Genomic DNA, 22,887 nt, shown 5'->3' with positions numbered 1-22,887 from the left:
TGGCCGCCTCCTTCCTCTTATCAGATTGTGTCGGCTAAGGGTGTTTGGATTGTTAGAGCCCCTTTGCTTTATGACTTCCTTGACAGATCTGCTGCAGTTGCTGGGAAGAATATTTTTTCCTACACAGATAGCTAACATCTAGAGGTTATATAGTAGAATATAATTTTTCATGATAACATAATATCACAGTTCACAATTACAGTATTACAAGTATAATTTGATAAGCAAATTATCTCTTTTTGTCTTTATTGACTATCACAATTATTGTTTTTACTTTTGTTGTTTAAGGAGAGTTTGGTAGGGGTTTTTGTTTGGTGGTGGTTTGTTGTTTTTTTTTCCTACTCATGCTTTCAGTCTTGGCAGTCTCTTTGCAGTATCCCAGCCTTTTTGGATCATACAGTTTGCATAGCTCCCAAATTTTTATACTGGATGTCTATCATATATATTTCATTTAGTGTCTAAAATCTACCATATACAGATGATATTTACACATGTTTCTCTGTGTTTGGAAATGCGTGTCCTATCCGGTGTTGCTGGGCCCAGGCCAGGGCTGTTGAGTTCAACTATAGCATCTGTGTAAATGTTTTACTAACTTGTTGAACTTGGTTAATTTTCAACTTCTTGAAATTCATCCTGTGTAATTATATGAACATGTTTCACTCCTTGTATTGAGCAATGATAAAATCAAATTTGAATAAAGCAATTCAACTGATATTTTATGTGTCTCCATGACCTTATAATTGTGAAGGTGAAGAAGTGCAAGCGCGATGTCTCTTGTCGTGGTGCCCCGAAGTGGTTTTCATTAGGAATCTCTGGAGTGGAATAGCCGTTGCTTCCATCCTGCTTCAGGTGTGTGCCTAATGTTTTCATGATCAATGCTGATTATTACTGCTCATTTTGAAAGACAGTAACTGAGCCTACTGATGGGGATCTGTATGTTTTACCTTGCTGTACTGCTTGATTGCATTAATGAACTTGTGCTCACATTACCATTACCCTGTTTTCTCCTTTATCTTTGTTGTTCATTTTCTCCATTCCATTTTATTCTGATAGCAGCTAGGACTTCAAATTGTTTGAGAGGAACTGGTTTGAAAATATTTTTCCCTCTCAGTAGTTAATGTCTTGTCTATGTTAACCCTAAACTTCTTCTTCCATTCTTTCTTGTGACTGTCTATTTCCAAATTCCTTTTTCATTGCCACTTCTGTTTTGCTAGATGTTTCTCTCTTGTTGCTAATTTCTAACTCGCCTCATCTATTTTCATGCTTCTTTTGGACATTGTTTTGCTAGTGCACTTAGTTAAATGGACTTCACCGCTCATTGAAGAGGCTCAGAGTGCTTCTTTCATTTTTAATGAGGGAGAAGAAAAATAAAATCCCAATGTGGTTTGTTGTGGGGTTGTTGGTTTGGGGGCTTTTTTGTCCTTGGAAGTATAAAGGTGGAAAGGAAAAAAGGGAAAAAGTGGAAAACTGAAAGTGTGAAATGGTCGTGCATGTCTGAGAAGGGATAGAGAAGGGAAGCTTAGTGAGAGAGTGTTTCATAGATTTGGCAAGAAAACTATGAGTTAATGATGGCAGTTGCTCAGATATTTTCGGATCATCGGAGATTCTGAGGCTTATGTAAGTGTCACGTGTGCTGCTTGTAATAGGACTCTGGAGTTTGTTCTTAGGGCAGGTGCTTGGGTTGTATTTGTGATAGTTCAGTAAGCAAAATCCTTACATTGCATGAGAATAACCACCCCTCTTCCAACCTGCTGGAATGTGGCACTCACTAATGAAGCTTATGTTCTGTTAAAACAGTACAGCTACTTAGATTTTCAGTAACCCTCCTTGCTGTGATGAAGCAAATGTGGATAGTGCCAGCTGCACCTTAGTACAAATCCATAGCTATGAAACTACCAAACTTCTTAGCACTTCTCATGAACTCTCTTCGGGATAGTACTTTTAATTTGTCACAAAAGTAAGTTTTTACTCCTTTCTGCATAAAATGTGAGTGCTGTAGAAATTACTACAGTTGGAGTTGATCTGTCAAAGAGACTGGCCAGGGCTGTTGTGTGTTTGTGGGGTTGTGGTCAATTCTTCCTCTTCTGAGTGTGCTTCTGAGGCAGAGAGGATCAAGAGCTTGTGCTTCTGCCCACATCTCTCTGCATTTACTTGGAACAGGAGGATAAAAATAAGGGTCACAGATGACAGGTGAGGTTACTCATCTGCAGGGGGCTCTGCATTTTGTTGGCCATAGAGATAGCTGATCACTGGAGTGAGTTAGAGAGACACCCAAGGAGTGACCCAATGTGACTTTTTTGGCTGAGAATGGGTAAAAGTTAATCTCACTTTGCTGTAACTGGGGACAAAGGTGAAGAATGGAAATAATAAAAGTCTTACATAGGCTTAATCTGTGATAAAAAGTAGTGGAGTATAAGCAAGCTCTTTGGGTGTGGGAGAAAGGTGTGTGGAAAGAGAGGCTATGGCAGGCTCACATAGAAAGCAAAGGAGAAAGGTCAGGGTTTAGGAATGAATAACTAGGACAGAGACAGCAAATAAAGATTTTAAGAGAATGAACATGGTGGGGCTGAGCAGATTGCTTAAAGACAAGAGTAAGAGCAAGAGGTGGACAAAGGTCTTGGGCAGAGCAGATGAACAGCCATATAAAGTAGAATATTCTATGCTGTGGGTGGATGGATGTGTTACCAAGTGTGTGGAAAGTGATGAGCTGTTTGCACCCTCTGTATGACGAGTGCTCTGTGTAGGTTGGTGCAGGCAATACTGCATATGGTGGGACATCTGGCCACATGCTCTTTTCTGCTATTAAAATAACAAAGATACCTATATATTTTCTTTCTTTTTACCTGGGTATCCTATAATTTCTGTGCCCATGTCTTTCTTGTATTAGCATTTCTTAGAAAAAATACATGCAAAGAGGTATATGTTAAGGGGAGATGTAATTTTATCTTGATATCCAATACTGTCACACAGCTTTGGGGTTTGGCTTATTGAAACTGTTGTTAGAAGCTGTATAAGCAACCTGAGTGTTTGGGGCAACTGCTCCAGGTATAAGAGTATAGGAGGGTTTTGCTGGTTTTTTTTTGGTTTGTTTTTTTTTTTTGGTTTTTTTTAGTTTTGAAAATAAAAAACAGAACAAAGAAAGAAAAATATAAAAACCACTGAGAGGCACAGCCCAGGTGCATTTTACGGTTCAGTCCCTCTTGCGAAGCACAGGCTTTTCTTGGAGATAGGGATGCTGCTGGAAGGATATGCCTTCATTCTCTCTGTGTGCTAATCTCTCCTAGCAGCTGTTTTCAGCCCAAGATGAAATTCTCTTTGTTTGTGACTGAATAACACTTGTGTTCTGCCACAGCATCTCAAATGTGTAAATGTTAGGGTAAAGTGGTTCTACCCACAGTTCCCTTTTAGTGATGCTTCTTTTCAGATAAAATCTGGGCTTTGTGGAGGTTCTGGGGACTCTAAATGTTGAGAAACTGCAAGAAAAATAAGGGAAGATAATTGTCTAAATTAAGTCAAAACTAGAAATACTGGAAAGAAACTTCATCACTTAGATGTAGTTGTAGCAATAAGTGCAGTAAAATGCATCTTTTTGGATGAAGTGTTGAAAAGCAGCTAAAAGGTAGAATATATGTGTACAGACTGATTTATTTATTTTTTACTGACTTTTAAAGGAGAGAGCTCTTGGTAATTTCCATTCCTGCTGTTTTTTTTTTTCTCTACAGGACCTACTGCAGCTCTGTGATTGCTGATACATGCTCGACTGCTTTAAGGAGTCCTGGCAAGATGGCATCTTCCAGACTTGCCATCCTTATAGCATTGGCATTTTCCTCTTTGTCCTTTGTTCTTTCACATTCAAACAGGGCAATGTGGTTTCAGGATTTCTTTCCACCTAATGTCTGCCCTATAAATGTCGAAGCAAACACTTTTTATGGCATCATGTTTGATGCAGGAAGCACTGGAACACGTATTCATATTTACACCTTTGTGCAGAAGAGCCCAGGTAAGACCCCATGTCAGTCTGTGCACTTGGAGTATGTTGACTTAGGTTCCAACTTTTCAAAACAGTTTTGAGTTTTTTTTCCCAACACAGCATTTGGGGACAGCTGAAGATTTCCGCAGTTTGTCCTTCAAGTGGTCCTTCTGCAGATATTTGTTGTCCTTTTGTGGCAGTGTTTTGCTGTGTAAATATCTTTTTTGTAGGTCTTTCAAAACTCAGAGGTTTAATTCTGGATATACTGGAGAGTTCTGAATTTTCGAACATTTTCATCTATGCAGCGTTTAAAGGAATATTTCATTGAGATGAAAATATGCTTATACTGTTTTTGTCAAATTGCATGTTACCTTAAATTATATCAAGATATATTTAAATTCTGCATATGTTTATGTCACATTTTGTAGCAAATAAAAATCAGTAAATTAAAGAGTTATAAGTTCTGAAGGTCTGAGCCATTTCCAGGAGAACTCCTGTGTTCAGGTGCACCACATTCCAGTATGTCTGTTGCTGACATGGTGCAGAGGTGCCCAAGCAGGCTGCACATGCAACAGGATTCAGACAGGTGAATTAGCTTGGGTACAGTGAGCCAGCACAGTTGCAGTGGTTGAAGGCTGGGACTAAGCTAATAAGCCCTTCAGGGCCATGCATAATACCTCTGTGTCTTCACATGATTTCATCCATAGTTTGGAAGGACTGGTGCAACATCCAAGTCTGATGGACTCAGTCTAGTTTGTAATATGCAATACTCAGGGATAGCTCCTATACCCAAGTTACTCTGGGAGCAGTGGTCACACTTGTTTAGCTTTGTAGTCAAGTGCTTGAGCCCAGTCAGCTCTGTTCTATGTTTGTGATTTGGATGAATCACCTAAGGATAATTGGGAGTTGATTGTGTGTGTCTTAATATGCACTAGTATTTCACAATTAGCTTGGGGACAGAAAAGGAAATAAATTTTATTAAGAGTAGACAACAGTTATGTTACGTTGCTGTAAGTCACTGTAGTTCACAAATGCTAAATGAACATGCTTCTAATTGTAACAACATGTTATTAATAAATTGTTTGTGAACTTGAAGGATTCAAGGGCAACATTCTGCTAAATATGCTCCTGAAGTGAAGGAACAGGGCTTATTTTAGGAGGAGAATAGTATTGTTTGCAAGGAGAAATCAAGGTTAGTCTCCTTACAGGAGTTGGGGGCAACCTTTTGGAACTAAAGAAAAAGATTTGAGTTATTGACTGTATCATGTAATGTTTCATTTGTGCAGAAAACCTTCCAGAGCTGGAAGGGGAAATCTTCGAGTCTGTGAAGCCAGGTCTGTCTGCATATGCTGATCAGCCTGAAAAGGTAAGGCTGTTTTTCATTCCCTGGGAGTTAATCTTGCTTCTTCTGGTAACACTTAGATTCTACCAAGCAGTTTAAGTATTACTGATTGTAATTGCAAAGAGTCAAGAAGAAATGTGAAAGTTCTACTGCTGGCTCTCTAAACCTGTTCCTCTACTTTTGTGAGTTAATTTCTACACAGTGAAATAGGAGCTGATGTTTTACATATTTCATCAATGGAACAGTGGCTTCATTAGTTGCTTAAATGTTATATATAACTAGACTATATGCCTTTTACAATTTCAAAGACAAAGTGATTTTTGACTCTAGCAGCTTCCATGTTCAGTGTTTATTTCCCCTATAGCAACCTCAAATATGAGTCAATACATACTCTGTCTCATTTATGGATCATTTTCTCTGTTTGTCTTTTTGGTTGAAAATTTCAGTTTTGGTCACAGTTCAAAATGGGGGTATTTTCTTGAATTTGATTAGTTTAAAAGTAAGAGGTTAAGACTTCGGGTGTTTTCTTTTTAGTCATTTTATGCTGACAAGCAAAGATGGTTTATTTCCCTGACTTCTAAAAATGTTTAATTTTATTTTTGTGTGTGAAGTCTGATCTGCATTGTGAGTAAGTTACGGTGAAGAATAAAGATGCACTTAGATTAAGTCAGGCCTTATCAACTTCCATCAGACTGTTTGTTTTGATTCTTTGCTGTTCTCTTTGGAACCATGACTTGTAAGTCAGTGCTCAGGGATATGTTGGACTCACTTCAGTTATGCTCAATTCAAATATTTGATTACAGTTCAGCTGAATAATGACTTATGTACAGGCAGAGTAACTCTCTCCTACTACCTCAGGACCTTTGCTGTTTTGCTTATATACAGAATTTTTCGAAGCACAGCTGGACAGATACATCTTCCACAATCAGATCTATTAATTAACATATAAATGTATAATTTTAATAAGAAATTGAAGTTAAGTGCATCCTTTTTATTTTCAAATGTGGGTGGTTGTGAATTCATGTGCAGTACACTCATTCCATGCCACTCTATTGCATTAGGAGTCAGAAATGAGCAACAGAGAAGAGAGAGCTAAAATAAACCTGTTGTTGTGGTGCACAGAGTTCTGAAGTAAGCTACTATTTTCCAGACCCCCTGGGCTGACAAAAAGCTCTTTCACAAGCTAAAGGAGATGCCAGAGAAATGATAGATGAGATACGCTACCTTGTGTGCTTTGGCAGCCTTGGAGCTGGGGGCTAGCATAGTGGGGGTTTCAGGTTTCTTATTTTGATCAGTTGCATTCCATGCTACAGGAATTTGAGTGTGAAGCTTTATGGAAGAGTGAATGGCTTTTGGATTTTTTTAAAACTTTGATGAGATTGCCTATGATTTCACTGAATCTTGTTTGTTGGCTAGGAGAGGAACTTGCCCAAAAGGACATTTCTAGATGTTTCACTGGAGAATGTTTATCACTAATGCCAAACTGTAATTGTTAGAGCAGTGTAAATAGTTGAGTGCCAGCACTGATGCCTGTGTGTGGTAACCATTCTACAGCTGGCATTTTAATTACGATATTTGCTATATACACTTGGAATTCTTATATTGCATTTAGTGAAATCTACAGGTGTTTCTTCTGGCTTTGGTAGCCTCAGTCAGTAATTGCACCATTTAGTTTCATCATACTGCAAGATATTTAGATTTGTCTGGTAATCGTTTCCCTCATCTCCCTCCATCCTTTCTAAAATGTACCTTCCTCAGATAATATTTCTCTTCCCTAAAATACATTTCTGAATACACCTTTCCTTCCAATGCAGACATTCTATTTAAGGCTCTAACGAGATGTCTGTTTATGTTTTTATGCTTGTCTTGGGTGTGGGTGAGTTATCTTCTGTTACAGAAAACTCTTTTCACTAATGCTGAGGGGAAACTGGGAGTCCTATTCTCTGATGGCCTACAGGAGGAAAGCATAAGAAAAACATCTTTTTCCTTTTAGGGTGCTGAAACTGTCAAAAAGTTGCTGGACATGGCCATAGAAGCTGTGCCACCTCATCTCTGGAAGAAGACCCCAGTAGTGTTAAAAGCTACAGCTGGACTTCGCTTGTTGTCAGAGGAAAAAGCTCAGGCTCTGCTTTTAGAGGTACTAAGGTCTTTTGGATGCACTACTATTGGTCTCCTTGTTTCATAATTTCATCGTTTTTTCAGTCAGTTATCCATTCTATTTAGCATAAGAGAATTTCATCTGTGGAGAGAGACTGTAATGCCCTGTGGAAAGAGACTGTAATCCCATGATAGCACAAAACTCACAGAATGTCTGAATGTATGGTCTGAAAGCTTCTGTCTTGATGTGGATAGAAGGCATGGAGATCTACGATACTTTTTTCATTCTTTCCTGGCACTTGAAAGAGAAAGAAAGAATATTGTCTTCTCCACACACTTGTCTTATTTTCTACTGTGTAAAAGAAAACTTTCTCTGTCACCCTCAGAACAGAAAAAGACTCTTAAGATCAAGGAATCTAATCATAATTTCTTGTCTCAGGTGAAAGAAGTCTTTGAGGAATCACCATTTCTTGTTCCAGAGGACAGTGTTGGCATCATGGACGGGTCTCATGAAGGTATGTTTTTGAAGAGGTAAAAAGTGAAAGCAAAGAGAAATGGAAGAGAGATATCTTATAAATGTGAGAGGGAAAGAGAAATGGTCACTAAACTAAGGGGGGAAAAATAAAAGGTTTCTAGCCCTGTTTGAAATAATGCAATCCTGCCTTTCATAGGAGGTGATTACTTGGTCACCTGTTATGCTACAAATGAAAATACACACAATGATTCCAGAGGATTCAGAGCAAAACCTCATCTCAGCAACAAGCATACAGGCTAATGCAGGCTAACCAGCTGAAGCCTGCTCTTGGGAACTGATGGAAAAAAGATGGTACTCACCTGTGAAAGGCTACATGACAATATATAGCAAGCTGGGATGCTTATGGAAAGTGCCTTGTAAATTCTGTAATATCAGCATTAAAAATAACTTATTATGATTAGCTCGTCAATTTTCAAGTTAAAATTGGAAGGATTGTGAATATTTGAGGAGAACAAAGGATAATTGACAAGTGTTAAAAAATAGATAATAATAAAATAATAAGTTAAAAAATATTCTGTTGGGAAAAGTGCAGCTAGTAAAGTAGCAAGGAAGTAATGTAAAATACAAGAAGAAGTGAAATACATTGTAGGTTTGGAGTGAGCAATGATTTTGCCATGCAGAACAGACCACTAACATTTTGACTACATATCTAGACATTGGAGAATAGGCAGGTAAAGAATCATCTGTATGGATGTCTGTTGCAAAGAGCCATCTGTCGTGTTACGTTCAGTTCAGAACACTTCTTTATGGCAGATAAATTGCCAGTTGGAAGGTGTTGAAGGAAAGCAAGAAGAATTATCACAGTGCTTAAACAACTAATAAATGGAAGAAGTTTAAAGATGGGCCAAGAGGAAAGGAGAAGTAACATGAAGTCTGCAAATGCAATGCATGGTTTGTCACTAGGATTAAGGGGTGAATTGTACAGTAGGGGGAAGTGCTGTATTGACAGGGTGCAGGACCAATGAGGCATAATAGAGCACAGGGTAGCCTGCCAAGTTTATTTAAAATTCCCACCTCTTCTGCTGTCACACGTTTGCACGTGTTTGGGTGAGAATCATGCCAGTGTCAAGCAAGCCATTGGAGTTAAAGGAGCTGTTTCTGTTTTACTGGTTGCTGCTCTGTCTGTAGTGTAATTATAGAAACCGCAAGATAAAAACACAGAGTGGTGTGAATGCAGTTTTCATATTAGGAATTGAAATGCTGGGTGGGGGGAAAGGGCCCAAGGAAACTTGTTTATTGTGGCAGCTCATTACTTCTTTGTATGGCGTTTGGATAATAGATGTGATTTGTGCATGCTGCAGTTGCATGGATATTACAAAGTCCTACCTATTCCAGCTTATGAGACTTTTTGTGAATCAATAATGTGTCGTATCATTTAATTATAAGTTTGAATTATCTCTGAAGTCTGGGGCGGTTAGGTTAAGTTAGTAATGATTTCCAGGTAAATAAATAACTTGGAGAGCTGGTAACAGTGGGCAGGAGATTGGAGTATTCAGTGGTGACTTTTTTTTCTTTTTTTTCACTCTTTGCAGGAATTTTAGCCTGGATCACTGTGAACTTTTTGACAGGTAGTTAATTCTGTATAACTACTCTCTAATTATGAACTTGAGTCACTTCTGCAGAGGTGATCACCCTAAATTCCTCTACCTGGGTTGCCATGTCCTGCTTTTCCTCCCCACTGTGGCACCAGTGCTAAAGCACTGGATTGTCTTGGACAGACCGTGTTCCAGAGTCTGTAGTAAGAAGGAGGCATCTTAATCCAGAAGGTGCCAAGATTTACTCATGTCTGGGAGCCACTGGCAAGCTACTTTCTCTAATGTACATTGGGGAGTGGTACTGTTAATGTGTTAGGAGGTGGGAAACAAGGTCTTGCAATCCTCTTCATCCCAGTGTGAACTATGCAACTACAATGGTGTAGCAGGGGATCGTGCTTTAGCACTACTGGCTTTGAGAACTTCTGAGAATGCAATCTAGTGGAAAGAAAATCAGTACTCTAGCAGATATATGAGCAAAAAAAAATGCTGCTCTGTGTGAAATTATAGTTCTTACTACCCTTCTTCTCCTACCACTTTTGACCAGCTATATACATATTGTGGTTACAGAATTCATATACTCTCCCTGACAGTTTTCTACAGTGGATACTTTGTCTCTTACTTTCAGCTTTTGCTTGACACCTAGAGATTTATCTGCTTTTGTATCTTTGGAAGTGAGATTGGAATCAAGGAAGAAAGTCTGAAATCTTTTTGTAATACCTTCTGTTTGCCCATCTTTTTTGTGTGAGGTTTTTTCTTTGAGGGCCAGCTCAGCCCTCCTGTGTTGCTGTGTTACTGTAATCACTTGGTGGCTGCCTGAACATAGATACAGTGTCCACATTTTAGCATTTGTGGGTTTGGGGCTGTTCTGAGCATGGTGTTGTTTGCAGGGCAGCTGTCTGGCCAGAATCGGCAAACTGTTGGGATTTTGGACTTGGGAGGAGCCTCAACCCAAATCACATTCCTACCACGTTTTGAGGTGAGAAGTGGTTAAAACTATGCGGGTTGGGACTGCAAGGCCAGTGGAGAGACCTGAGCACTGCTGTGCTCTCTGATACCACTTTGTCAGCACTGGCACAAGCAGAACATCTGTGGCTTATACAACATCTGTATTTCTGTTCCCTTTGAGATCAGCAGTTGGCTGATAGGCACTTGCAAACAAAGTAGCCTGGATAATGCAAAAATGAAAAGAAAAAAAGCAAATTAGTAAACCCAAAAAGAAACAGCTTTTGTTTTCTAGACCCAGCCTGGGAAAGCCTCTTAATGTAGGTATTGCTGTGTATTCCACAAATGTGGAACATTTACAGGGAGTATTCTTGAACATTACAAGAAATGTGGGATCTGGTCTATCTTTCTGTTTTCATTCCAGTCTGATAACAGATCCTCACCAAATTTTTCAGGGGGTTAATATCATATAGAGCAAACGTCTTTAATAATAGCTCAATGAGTTCTCTGTTTTCTTGCCAATTTCTTCCCATTTCTTTTGAGAATTTCCTGCTCTGTCCCTCAGTCCATCTCTGCTGGATTTCTCAGTAGTTCTGTAGCTCTTTAGAAACACTTTGAACTGGGACCCTAGTCTGCCGTTTGCATGAGAAAATTACGTGATATTGGAAGGGCCCTATAGCATTTTGTACCATCATACCGTGATGTTGTTTATGTCACTCTTTTTGAAGGAGTCCTTTGTTTTCTATAAAAACTTGAGATTCTCAAAGGGTGTTTGGTGACCACAAAACACATGGCTTTTACATGAGGATACTTTAATTCTGCAATGGTGTGTTATGTTGAAATATCACATGCAACCTTATCCTGTTCAGCAAAGCCTCAAGTACTCTGGGCTTGTCCTCTGTTTTGTGTTGATAACACCTGCTAAAGTGGGCACTGGACCAACAGGAAAGGGTGTTGCATGTCAGGGTTCTGGAGAATAAATAGAAGTGTGAAATAGGAGGAACTGCAGCTCAGGATTAAAATGTCTCCTTAGAGCCTTGCAGGAAAAGGCCTCGAGTGTTTGCTGCTGACCAGGACCAATGGTGTGAATTTGTAGGGCAGTGTGGAGTCAAGGTTCATGTTGCCTGCTTGTATGCTATGTCTGCTTCTTACCTGCGTTGTCAAGTTCATATAAAAAAGCAGATACATAGCTCAGTATCTTTTTGGGAGTTTTTCCCATCTGACAGAATTAATGATGTCTCCCTTTGATTTACAGAGGAGATTTTTTCCTTCCTGCAATCCGAGGCAGTCACATGTTTACTGTTTTATTAGTTTTGAAAAAAATACTGTAAGAGATTCATTAATGAAATATAAATTACATGCAGATAGAGAACATATAATGACAACTGCATGGAGCTGATTTTAAACTAATGTTATGCTTTTCATGGTTATTATTGCCAAAGCAACTGAAAACCAATCATAATAATTATGAAATTTTCTGTCTGGTGTCTGCCTCATTTTTGCAAAAGTAAGGCATGAAAAAAGATGATTGTTTTCTCCAAACTGTTTTTTTTTCCTGGATCTCTTCTTTTTAAAAGTTTTTGTGATGTAAGGTTTAGGAACAGAACTCAAAATATGTCCGAGTCTGGGTGTGTGGGGCCAAGGATGTGACTGTCATTTCAGTGATGATCAACCTTAGGCCCAAAACAAATTTTGATTTCTATTTGTTCCAGAGAAGCTCAAGCTGAATACTGCTAAATTCCTGCTTAAAGCAGGCTTCTGTCTAGGACTCTACAATTACAGCAAACATAACCCAGCTCTGGATCTCCTTGCTTGTCTGGTAACTACAGACTACGCAGCTTCAGTTCTCACTGAGATTCTGCTGCTTGGCCCAGAGTAACAGTGTCTCATATGAGTGTACAGGGCCAAGAAGGAATGGGAGAATGGGCCCACGAGGAGAGGAAAGACAGAAACTGAGACTGAGATCTCAGGAATTGGAAACGAAGAAGCAATAATTGAGACTGGTTCAGATCTACAAGAGTGTCAGAGTTAGTCTAGAAAGAAGAAAGGGTAGAGTACCAGTGGTAAGGAGGTGCATATGAAAGGAAGACTGTGAAAGGAGGAAAACTGGAGGTGGTGAGACAAGAGGTTAATTTAGATTAAAGCATTTAAACCAGGAGGTAAAGCAGCCCTAAGACTGGGAGTAGTCACAGTGTTTCCTTAAGTATCGGCAAGACATTTGACATGGTGAAAATGGGGCCTATACTTTGCATTTTAATTCTTCTGAGTTCCTCACTTTAGGTGCCTAGTCTGACTAGCAAAAGTTCATAGTACTTATAGTGTAGTTGATTTTGATGGGGACTCTGTACATGCAGACTAGCATGTGAGTACCCTGGAAAAATTCAGGTATGCTGAATAGAAAGTGTTTTCATCCTGATCTGTTGTGCTTCCCTGTTATACGTTGAAGTAACATAAAGATGCATATAAATAAACTCAGTGTTAAAAGCTGCAGATATTACAGCAGTGGACACCATTGGAAAACTGTTCTTTGTTTTCAAAGCAGATCAGATGAGTGTGCAGTAAACCCTATGGGAATATCTATGAAATTACATCAAAGTTGGTTATTCTTTGTTGCATAATACAAACTAAAAAATTTTTTTCTTTTACTTAACTTTTAGGAAACTTTGAAGGAAACCCCTGGGGATTTTCTTACCTCATTTGAAATGTTTAATAGCACCTACAAGCTCTATACCCACAGGTGAGGAGCAAAAAGACTGCTGTCTCCACTGGTGAAATCAGTCTTTCTGCAGCCCCTGAGCTAACTACAAATGGCCATACCATCCTGCTATCAGCAGTTGAGACCGTGATCTTTTTTACTAGTTATCTGCTTGAAACATTAGTTGAAGTCGAACGTGAGTTGGCTGGAAATGTTCCAGAATCATGGTTAATGTCACTGCAAGGGAATACTAGGCAGTTTGTCAAATGAAGAGGAAGCATTATGAGTCAGTATATTTAAGGAGAAGAATTCTTATTACTGGATTCAAGCCAAATTTCTGGAACGGGCTGAAAGGTAGATATGCCAGTAGTCAGAACCAAAGACAATCAGAGATTTGGAAAGAAAACCTTCCTAAGACTTTTTCCTTCTTAGTTCAAAATGGCACATCAGCAACTAGACAGAAAGTAAAACCTAGGCTGATGTAAATCAAAGACACTCACAGGCAGCTGCTACAGACCGTGTATAACAGAGTTGGTCTCAGCGCGTTACTAGTGGAGTGAACATTATCATCTCAGTCAATTAGAGAGTGTGCTTACTTGACAGCAAAGCTGGTCTGATAGTCCTTCTCTCCTACTCTGTACATTTGATTGGTGTATCCATCGATACAGTCCATTAAATCACTTAAACTAGTTGGGATTGAAAATCATCTCCTAAAAATGGAGGAAGCTGGAGGTCAGTTTAATTCTGATTATTCTGTAAACATTTATATTGACATGACAAAAGGGATAAATAGCCAAACACAGAGGTGGGAATGAAAGGTCAACAGGATTTTAGTGTAGCTGCGTTGCTGGAATGTGTAATGGCATTCTCATAAACATTGTTCACACCCTAGCTTACAAGGATGATGAGTGTAGCAGGTATCAGTGGAGTCAAACTGGTGAATTTCACACAAAGCCACAGCTCCCATTTAGTGGGAGGTTCTGCAGGTCTGCCCTAAGAGCACATAGTCTTATGTGTGTTACATGAGAATGGCCATCCTATTCCCCATGCACTCGGCACATACCCTTCTTTCTCCCTGATTTTTAAGATGGTGCATTTTTGCTTTTCATGATCATCTTGTATAAATGTCACATCAGCTCTAACTACTGTCTGCACTTTTAGATTTACCCATTTTACATCTCTTTGTAGTTCTTGGGCTTGTGTTACTCTTGGGATTGTTCTGGCGAAGGGAACTCTCTGTTTTAGAGAGCAGAGCCTTGTGGGAAGCAGAGGAAGGAAATTTGGTTTGCGTGTTCCAGGACTTAGGAAGAGGGTATAGGTAAAGCATACCAGATGTGCAAGAATTAATATAGTGTGTGTCTTTGTTGTTCACAGCTACTTGGGGTTTGGACTCAAAGCTGCCAGACTGGCAATACTTGGAGCTTTGAATATGGAAGGTATGTTCATATGATAAAACATCCAAGATTTTTGAAGAGATGGTTAGACTCAGTCTTGTGTCAGCAGCCCATTTCCTGTGTGTCTTCACTTCTGTGTCTTGTGCTTTTCTATATTTTTGATGGTATAGATCTGTCTGAAAACAGGCTATCACTTGTTAAGGAATTGTCTTGTGAGACAGCTTCTTTTCCCTATTTTAAAATTCAACCAGCAGTGAGACTGAGTGTAAATTCCAGAAATGCACACATGGGAACATACAAACACCATATAGACATGGCCAGCCACAAACACACAGCTTTACAAGCATCCACAGAAGCATAAACAGCAAGAATAGATCCTTTTCCTAAGGATAGCTGCTTAGGACAAACCCACTTCTTAGGTCTCTTTGGTATCTGCCTGGCCTGCAGTGTTCCCCCAGACCTGTTGTGTGCACAGACTAGTCTAGCTTGAAGTCCACAAGGACATCACACTCTCGCTCACTATCCTGAATGCGTACTCACATTCCTGAGTCTTTCCAGTCTCTGACCCAGAGCTTGGGCCTTTTGTCCAATCTCTGGCCAGGACCTGGGATTTTTCCACCTTCTGGATTCTTACTTGCCAGCTAGATGGACTTGTGTTAATTACTTGAATGTACTCAAAAAATAGTCGGGAATGGGGTAGAAGAAGATAGGGCAGACTGCAGTGGTTGGTCACAAGGCTCAGACAGAAAAGCACACTGACCAGCTGCCTGCTTACTTGTGATTATCTTCTTTTATAGTCCCCTCTGGTTTGTCATAGTTGCATTTCCTTGATCCTTTCATTTCCCCCCTTTCTCTGCCCTTGAGCCTTTCCCTAAGCATTCCACAGTAAATTTTGCAGTCCCACAGTCCCCCTCAACCATTCTCTAAGAAGTTTGCTTTTTCTGAGACCTGTGTGGGCTGCAATAATCATGTTTTTTTCGTACCACTTACAGTATTTCTGGTTGAACCTTTCAAAGGTACATTCAGTGGATCCTGGAGTGGTCATTGATTGCTATCTTAGGTGTTTTTATCAGTTGCTTTATTTGTCTTGGTTGTCTGCTGTTTGTTAGGGTTTGTGTATCTGTGTGTTTAATTTATTACCTCTCATTTCTTGTATTTTGTTGTGAATAGCCATTATCCAGATATCCTTATACCATTTATCTCATTAAAAAGTGACAAGCCCGGCTGCTCTGCAGCTTGCAGGACAAAATGGACACAACTTTTCCAGACTTGAGACTGGTCCTTAATTCACAATCAGTTAGTGCAGCATCCATCAATTCAGAATTTCGTACTTTTGAAAGACCGTAATGAAGATCTTTCATCCTTTCCTGGTTTTGCATATTGATCAATAGCTGTGTTAAATTCTGTACTTTCTGGGTCTCCTTTCTGCTCTCATTTCAGTTGTGGATGGACAAATGTTCCGCAGTTCTTGTTTGCCAAAGCAGCTGGAGGCAGAGTGGCACTTTGGGGGAGTGAAATACCAGTATGGTGGCAACAAGGAAGGTAAACTAAGGAGACTTGTTTCTTGTACAAAAGTCTTATCTCCAGAATCTGAGTTTTTCCTTGTCAAATATTCCATCAGTTACCTTGGGATATGAAGGATACCTCTCCAGTTATAGAGATGGGCTTTTGAGAAAGCCGAATTAAAATCTGAAGCTTTAAGAATAGCTGATCTGTACTCTCCGTCCTCTGTGATCTCTTATACAAATGCTACCTTTATAGGAAATGTTGAAAATTACTTGTGCAAGTAAGAGAGGTTTTTCTGAAGCTTTGAGCAAAGTGCAAAAACTCTGTGTTAGGGTACAAACATTTTGGCCTACCAGTTAATCTCACTTGTGGGAACCATTTCTTAAGAATCCCTAACAATAAGTCCCTAATGCTGCATACAGAGGGTGAGGCTGCTACCGTCAGTGACTTGAACAGACTGGGGAACATGAGAACCAAGTTGCAGATTTGGTATGTGTGGAGTGGGTTGATAAAATTACAGTGTGATGGAGAGGGAAAGAAAGGTTTTATCTAAGAAGAGTTAGCAAATGTAAATGAGATTCTGCTGACCACAGAACCTATCAATGGGAGTTTTGCCTGATGTGGAAGTAGTTTGTGCAGTGCACCTTTCAGACATAGCCATGATCTGCTCTAACCAATTCCACTTGATGATGGTGTTTTAGAGTCCTTGCCCACATGCAGATGCCATGCTGGATTATGGAAGGGATATCTAAGATCCTCATACCTCTTCTCATGCTTTAATCTCTGATTCTTTTTCATCCTATTGCTACTAATTCTTCCATCTCCTGCATGTGCTCTTGGCTCACTACATCTGTGGTTTTCCTGACAGGAGAAACAGGATTCAAGCCTTGTTATTTGGAAGTACTCAAGTTTGTCAAGGGGAAACTTCACCAACCAGATGAGATTCGTGGAAGTTCCTTCTATGCTTTCTCCTATTACTATGATCGAGCGGCTGACACCAACCTAATCGGTAAATTTGGGATAATCTACTGCATTTGAGCATGTCAACCAGAAGGTAGACAGAGGAACCCTGGAGGCAGGAGCCATGGGGGGCAGAGAAAAGGAGTGATATTGAAGAAGAGGAAATACAGAAAATGCCTTCAGGGAATGATGTGTATCTGTCAGTGCAGTTTGATGTTCAGAGTTCAGCAGATGAAGCATATGCTCTGAGCTCCAGTTATACTTGCAGCTCTGTTTTCTGTTCCTAACAGATCTCACTCCTAGCACAGCGTTGCTGAGTTGCACTCTAGGGTCAACTTAGATATACAACTCAAATGCTCTCACATCTGTGACAATGTTTTCTCACCTCTTCTTTTTCAGATTATGAACAGGGAGGTGTTTTGGAAGTGAGAGATTTTGAAAGAAAAGCCAAAGAAGGTAATTGTCATAAGAGTTGGGAAACTGGCGTGGACAAGAAATAACAAAAATACGATTCTATAGGCAGTACATAATATGAGTTTGATTTAAAAGGAAAAAAAAGGGAAGTTTTTTAACCTTTAACTTACACCTGTGTCACGTTACTTGTATTAGTCAATACCTCTAACTGACGTAGAAAAGAATACAGTGAGGGGGAAAAGTGTTGGTGGCTTTACAGCTCTTTTCAGAGAGGAACATAGTAATTCATAGATGTCAGTACAAAAGAAAGTGAATTTGCTGTATCAAGAGCTCCTTTTATCAATCTGCAACTCTGAGTTTAAGAGAGCGCTGACTTCCAGAAGTCTGTCACCTTAAATTGTTTTTAATCTCTAACAAAATGGAGGGAGAGAGTAGAGGTTGTTTAAGTCTGACAGCCTCTTCTGCATTCCTTTCCCTTCCTGTGACTTTCTTCCTGAATCCTTGTTCTATTTTGTACCTCCTGAGAATAAAGAGCTACCACCTTGCCATGCTACTGATGGATAAAAGCAAGTTGCCTCTGTACTGTGATCACTTTCATGAGGATTACTAGACCGTATTTTTCACCAGAAGATGCTTGATTACATAGCTCAGGACTTGCTTTTTCTAAAATAGGACCTAAATTCTAATGATTTTTCAGTTAAACTTAATCTCCCTGGAAACTTGGATGATTTTGAGTAGGGGTATTAAGCTTTAAAGTTTGAGTGTGGGTTGGTTGTTATTTTTCCCCTGCATAGTGAGAGAGCATATTTCCAAAGATGTGGCTAAGATGTTACTAAAACCATCAAACCACTTATTTAGCTTTAGAGCACCAGCAGATCAATTCTATGATCCTAAATTAATGCTCCTCTGTCTCATTTCAGTAGTAAGAGGATGCTGCTTATCTTTTCTTAAAAGGAAGTTAATTCTGCTCTTGCTGCTTGTAGAATAAGGCAGTAACAGTAGGTCAGTCACTGTCACCCCTACTGTGGAATCTTGACTTAGCTTCAGTGAGGGAGTGGTTGGTTGGGCAATAGCCTCTTCTAAGTCCTTGGACATCTGTGGTTGGAAAAAATAAAAGAGGCTGCTATCCTAGAAGATGGAGTCCATTACTGGAGCCATCTGTGAAGACTAGATGAGGAAAACAAGTGATGCTGTGTTCTTGAAAAAATAAGTGATCTACCAGTGCCCTGCTAGTTATCAATTTAGACTTCAAAAGAGTCTAAGAGTCTGTGTGGATGATGTTGCTGTTATAAAAGATGTACTTATGATGGAGTTAAGACCAATTGGACATACTGTATGGTTTATTCTCCAACATTATTGAACAGCTGTGTAGCAGGTACCACCATATGCCATATGGACCCACTAATAGAAAAGGGTGGCTTGTTTTGGTAGGTTTTGGCTTGAGGTCAATTCAAATGTACAATGTGGATAAAAGCTCTTATTTTGCTGAGATCCCCCTTTTTTTTTTTTCTTCCTTCTCTAGTCTGTGATAACATGGAGAGGTACAAGTCAGCCAGTCCTTTCCTCTGCATGGACCTCACTTACATCACTGCTTTGTTAAAGGAAGGTTTTGGATTTAGGGACAACACACTCTTACAGGTGAGAAAAACGGTTAAATCCCTAAGCCAGCTTCCCAATTTCTGTATCGATCAACATGCATGAGTTTGTTTTTCTGGCTAATTATCTACTGAATCTTTCCAGGGTTGTAACATGTAGTTGCTGTCATTTTTGCAACATAGGAATCTAGAGAACTGTCAGGAACAACTTTTTCTTTCTCTATAGTTAACAAAGAAAGTGAACAACATAGAGACAAGCTGGACTTTGGGTGCTACCTTTTACCTGCTGCAGTCTCTGGGGATGACCTATTGACCTGTGATAGTCCTGTGGACTTCAGCATTTCTGAAAGACTGAGAAAGCAAATTCAAATCTCCAGGTATGTTGTTCAGCTGGAACTGGTCAAAGAGCAGAACATGGACCAAAGATATAAGACAGATCTTTACCTTGGATTGGCATTGTGCCTAATGAGAGTTGACACAGTATGATTTGTAATTATGATTGCAATAAATGATCCAGAATCTGCCTTCTGAAAGTCAAAAGGCCTAAACACCAACAAAGAATACGTGAGGGGCTCAAAACCAGCATTCACCAGCATGTTTGTTAGAAGCACGGAGTACCTGGATGTGGTGGCAGATTACGGACATGTGACTTCTCTTACCCCCTTCCTTTTTAAAAATACATGCTTTTGAGATGTTAAATACAGAAATTAAAAATACCATCAGCAGTCATTCAAAGAGAAGTGAACAACTCTGGATGCTGCCAACCTCAGTGTTCCAAGTAGCTGGCTGCTAGCTTAGCTAATACATGGCAAGAAGACTCCAGTCTTTTAAGAAGGGCCTGCTATAAGCACACTTTGGGCATGGTTTTGGGAAAGGTGTTACCTAAAACATGGTAACTTACCAAGCATTTGTTTAAGCAGAACGTGTGCCTGACTGTGCTCCTTTTTTGCTGCCCTTTACAAATCTGTGCAGCTATACCATACATCTGACTACCAGACTTAGTAAATTGATGTAGTCATAACACATAGTTGAGCTGGCACAATGAGGCAGCAGTGCCAGCTATTTAAACTCCACTGCTAGAACACCCACAAGGAAATTGGAGCCAGATGAAATGGCTGATCTGACAACTTGCTTTGCTGTGAGAGGCAGTTCTGTTTCTCTGCTCTCAGCAAGACACTCCCACAGCCTTCTTTCCTCTGCTGTTGGTGCTCTTCAGGTTCTTTGGTGAACTAATTCATGACACCAAACTTGAGGTAACTCAGCTCACCCAAGAGTCAAGTCCAGTGCTAGCACAAGGGAAGCGGGCATTGCACAGCACGGGGACACCTGCTGGGCCAGCGAGCTGTCAGAACACCACAGTCCATTTTGTCAGCTAAGGTGTGGTTTCCCATATGAAACTTTGGGTGTCTGGCTCCCTATGTTGTCCTTAGGCACCTTCTCTGAATACAGAGCCGCAGTGATACAAGTTCTTTATACAGTTGTTAAATTATGAAAATAAAGAGAGCAAAATTAGCATCAGAAACAGGGAGAACAAGAACTTTGCTTTCTTATCCTTTATTTATCCCTTATCCATTTCAAATTGTTTTAAATTTCATTTCTCTTTAATTTAAGATAGTGGAGTTGAACCCATAAAATGGTGTATGCTCTGGATTTTTAATATATACAGCAGGTCCATCAGAACAGTGCATCCAGTGAAGGGGTTACAGCTGTTTAGACTTCTCTCGGGATAGCATGAAGCTATTTGAGTAATAATTTAAAGTGAACCTTGCCATCTCTTTCACACCAAACACATGATAGGTTAATATTTTAAATCATCTTGTCAGAAAGGCTAGAAAGTGGGGCTGTAGGAGCCTAGTTTTCTTGTTTAATTGGCTGTAGAGATGATCAAGATTGCTCCAATACCTCAAGGCTTTACCTTGCATTGCCCCAAGTAGAAACCGCTGTAGAGACTTTTTCTACCCTGCGAAATAATTGGCAGCTTGCTCATCAAAAATTAGTATCTTCTCCTCCCCATGGAATGTGTAATGCACAGATGAATTTACCCCAGCATAACAAAGAGGTACTACTCACCTGACTAAGGGAACCTTTTATCCACTGATTTCTTGTGATGATCACTTTTTTGTCGGGCATTTGCTGTTACCTGTTTGCAATAAAATACATTTCCCGCTTCAGTCAAACCAAAGACTGCCCTTGCGCCCCCTTTTCTGCAAGCTGGATTAATTCCCAGCAAGGGGTGGAAGTAGTGCACTCATGTCTTCTATGGTCTTGCCAAGCTGTTTGGAGACAGAAATTTGCCTTACTGTGAAGATTAGCCTTTTTCCTCTAGTTAGCAGTGCAAGTTTGCCTGTGGCTGATTAAGCTACCCCTTCTCATAACTCAGGTTTTATGGCATGAGGGTGCAAGGCATGCTTTTGATTGAACAAGTTCAGTCAGCAACAAGAAGCCAAGGGCTGGGGATGGAGCCACTCATCGCATCACTGACACCTTGCTATAAATTCAGGCTGTTTTTTTGAAATAGGAAATGCTCATCCTACATGTGTACTCCTTACCAGAATCTGTTTGAGACCCATGTTGTGAAATTCCTCAGTGTCACAACAAACTTCTGTTCCCTCCTCACTAGGAGCTGCTGTTTAAACATGAAGAAAGTAGTTGTGGCCTCTTCTCAACCATAAACATTTATTCTTCCATGTGTTTGGCAAAACTTAGTATATGGTTTGGTCTGCGCAACAAGGTGACTGCATATGCGTTCATTTTGTCTTCAGTGAACATTTTTGTATTCTTGGAGAATACAAAGTAGGATGCAGTGGTTACTGGCCAGGTTGTGTTACCCTCAGAACTAGCTAATTTAATGATCCAAAAGTCACCTTCACTCTGAGCCAGTGCTATGACAAACTCTTACTATATCTCAGGGCTAAGAGCTGAAACAGTGAGGCTATGTTTCAAACTGGGCGGGAAGGTGGGTTGTATATAAGGAAGAAGCAGCATTGCATCTGCCACCTGAACAGACACTAGCACACAGACAGAAGGAGCACTTGAGGGTTTGGTTTTGTCTGAAGGGAGGATGTACTAGAAGAGTACTATGCAGAGGAAGTTTCTTTTCTGCATTCTTTGCCTCAGACTCTGGTACTACAAATGCTAGGGGGGAGCACCTGCTGCCCAGTACCAAAGTTGAATTAAATCTGAATCCTCAGGGCCTTTCTTTTATCAGTGGCAGAATTCATTAACTGAAGCAAAACTGCTGCTCTCTATCAGGGGCCTGATCCTTCAGTCATGAGAGAAACAAAACTTTGTTTATTTTTGCAAGAAATTGCAGAAATGAGCCCCTGCTGTTTACATCTGAACTACACAGGTGGGTGGGGGGATTTAGAGAAGCCAGTCAAGTCCTCACACTTACCCTAGTGCAGTGAGATTATTTATTAGCTAAACTAAAGACTAAACAGCCTTTTAAGAGAAGAGTTCTACTTGCAGCCCTGATTTTTATCTCTTCCTTCCTAGTGTCTTTTAGTCAGCCACTAACAGGAACTGCTAGTGGAGTTCCTGCAGTGGAACTCCAACAGGAGTGACTGCAAAAGCACAAATAATGGCTTTCAGTTCAAAACTTATGTTTCATTCTTTCTGATATTAATTCCTCATACCGGTCAACCATATGTGTAAATCTTGGTCATGGGAAGTGCTTAATTTTGTGAGTGGCAAATGTCTAATGCAAGAAGCTTGTGTTTGGAACCTAAGACAGAATATCCTGAATTGTCTATTTTAGTAATTAAAGCATTTTTAACAATATTCAAAGTGTTGTGGTGCAGTTTTCTTTCCTAGGCATTATTGTTGTCTTGCATCTTTTTCATGGAGCCCTTAGGACTAGCCTGTTCCACAAGAACCACCATTATTAAATAAAGCAAGAGAAA

The 22,887-nt window shown here is 39.9% G+C and overlaps 1 protein-coding gene across 2 annotated transcripts; it reads left to right on the top strand.

Moving 5' to 3' along the window:
* The first annotated feature begins 745 nt into the window (after positions 1 to 745).
* ENTPD5 (ectonucleoside triphosphate diphosphohydrolase 5) lies at positions 746 to 22,765 on the top strand. 2 transcript variants are annotated; one of them, XM_027671387.1, is made up of 14 exons: positions 746 to 849; positions 3,723 to 4,000; positions 5,257 to 5,336; positions 7,306 to 7,449; positions 7,849 to 7,924; positions 9,477 to 9,512; positions 10,367 to 10,455; positions 13,079 to 13,158; positions 14,491 to 14,552; positions 15,951 to 16,052; positions 16,885 to 17,025; positions 17,376 to 17,432; positions 18,913 to 19,028; positions 19,212 to 22,765. In XM_027671387.1, the coding sequence occupies exons 2-14, from the start codon at positions 3,784 to 3,786 to the stop codon at positions 19,296 to 19,298; spliced, it is 1,287 nt and encodes a 428-aa protein (XP_027527188.1). In that variant the 5' UTR covers positions 746 to 849; positions 3,723 to 3,783; the 3' UTR covers positions 19,299 to 22,765. The 2 variants fall into 2 exon arrangements, with proteins under 2 accessions (XP_027527188.1, XP_027527196.1); XM_027671395.1 differs by lacking the exon at positions 9,477 to 9,512.
* The last annotated feature ends 122 nt before the right edge of the window (positions 22,766 to 22,887 follow it).

Source organism: Neopelma chrysocephalum, unplaced genomic scaffold (assembly GCF_003984885.1).
Source record: "Neopelma chrysocephalum unplaced genomic scaffold, ASM398488v2 Primary Assembly neopelma1_24, whole genome shotgun sequence".
Classification (NCBI taxonomy): domain Eukaryota; kingdom Metazoa; phylum Chordata; class Aves; order Passeriformes; family Pipridae; genus Neopelma; species Neopelma chrysocephalum.
This window is presented reverse-complemented; position numbering and strand designations above follow the sequence as displayed.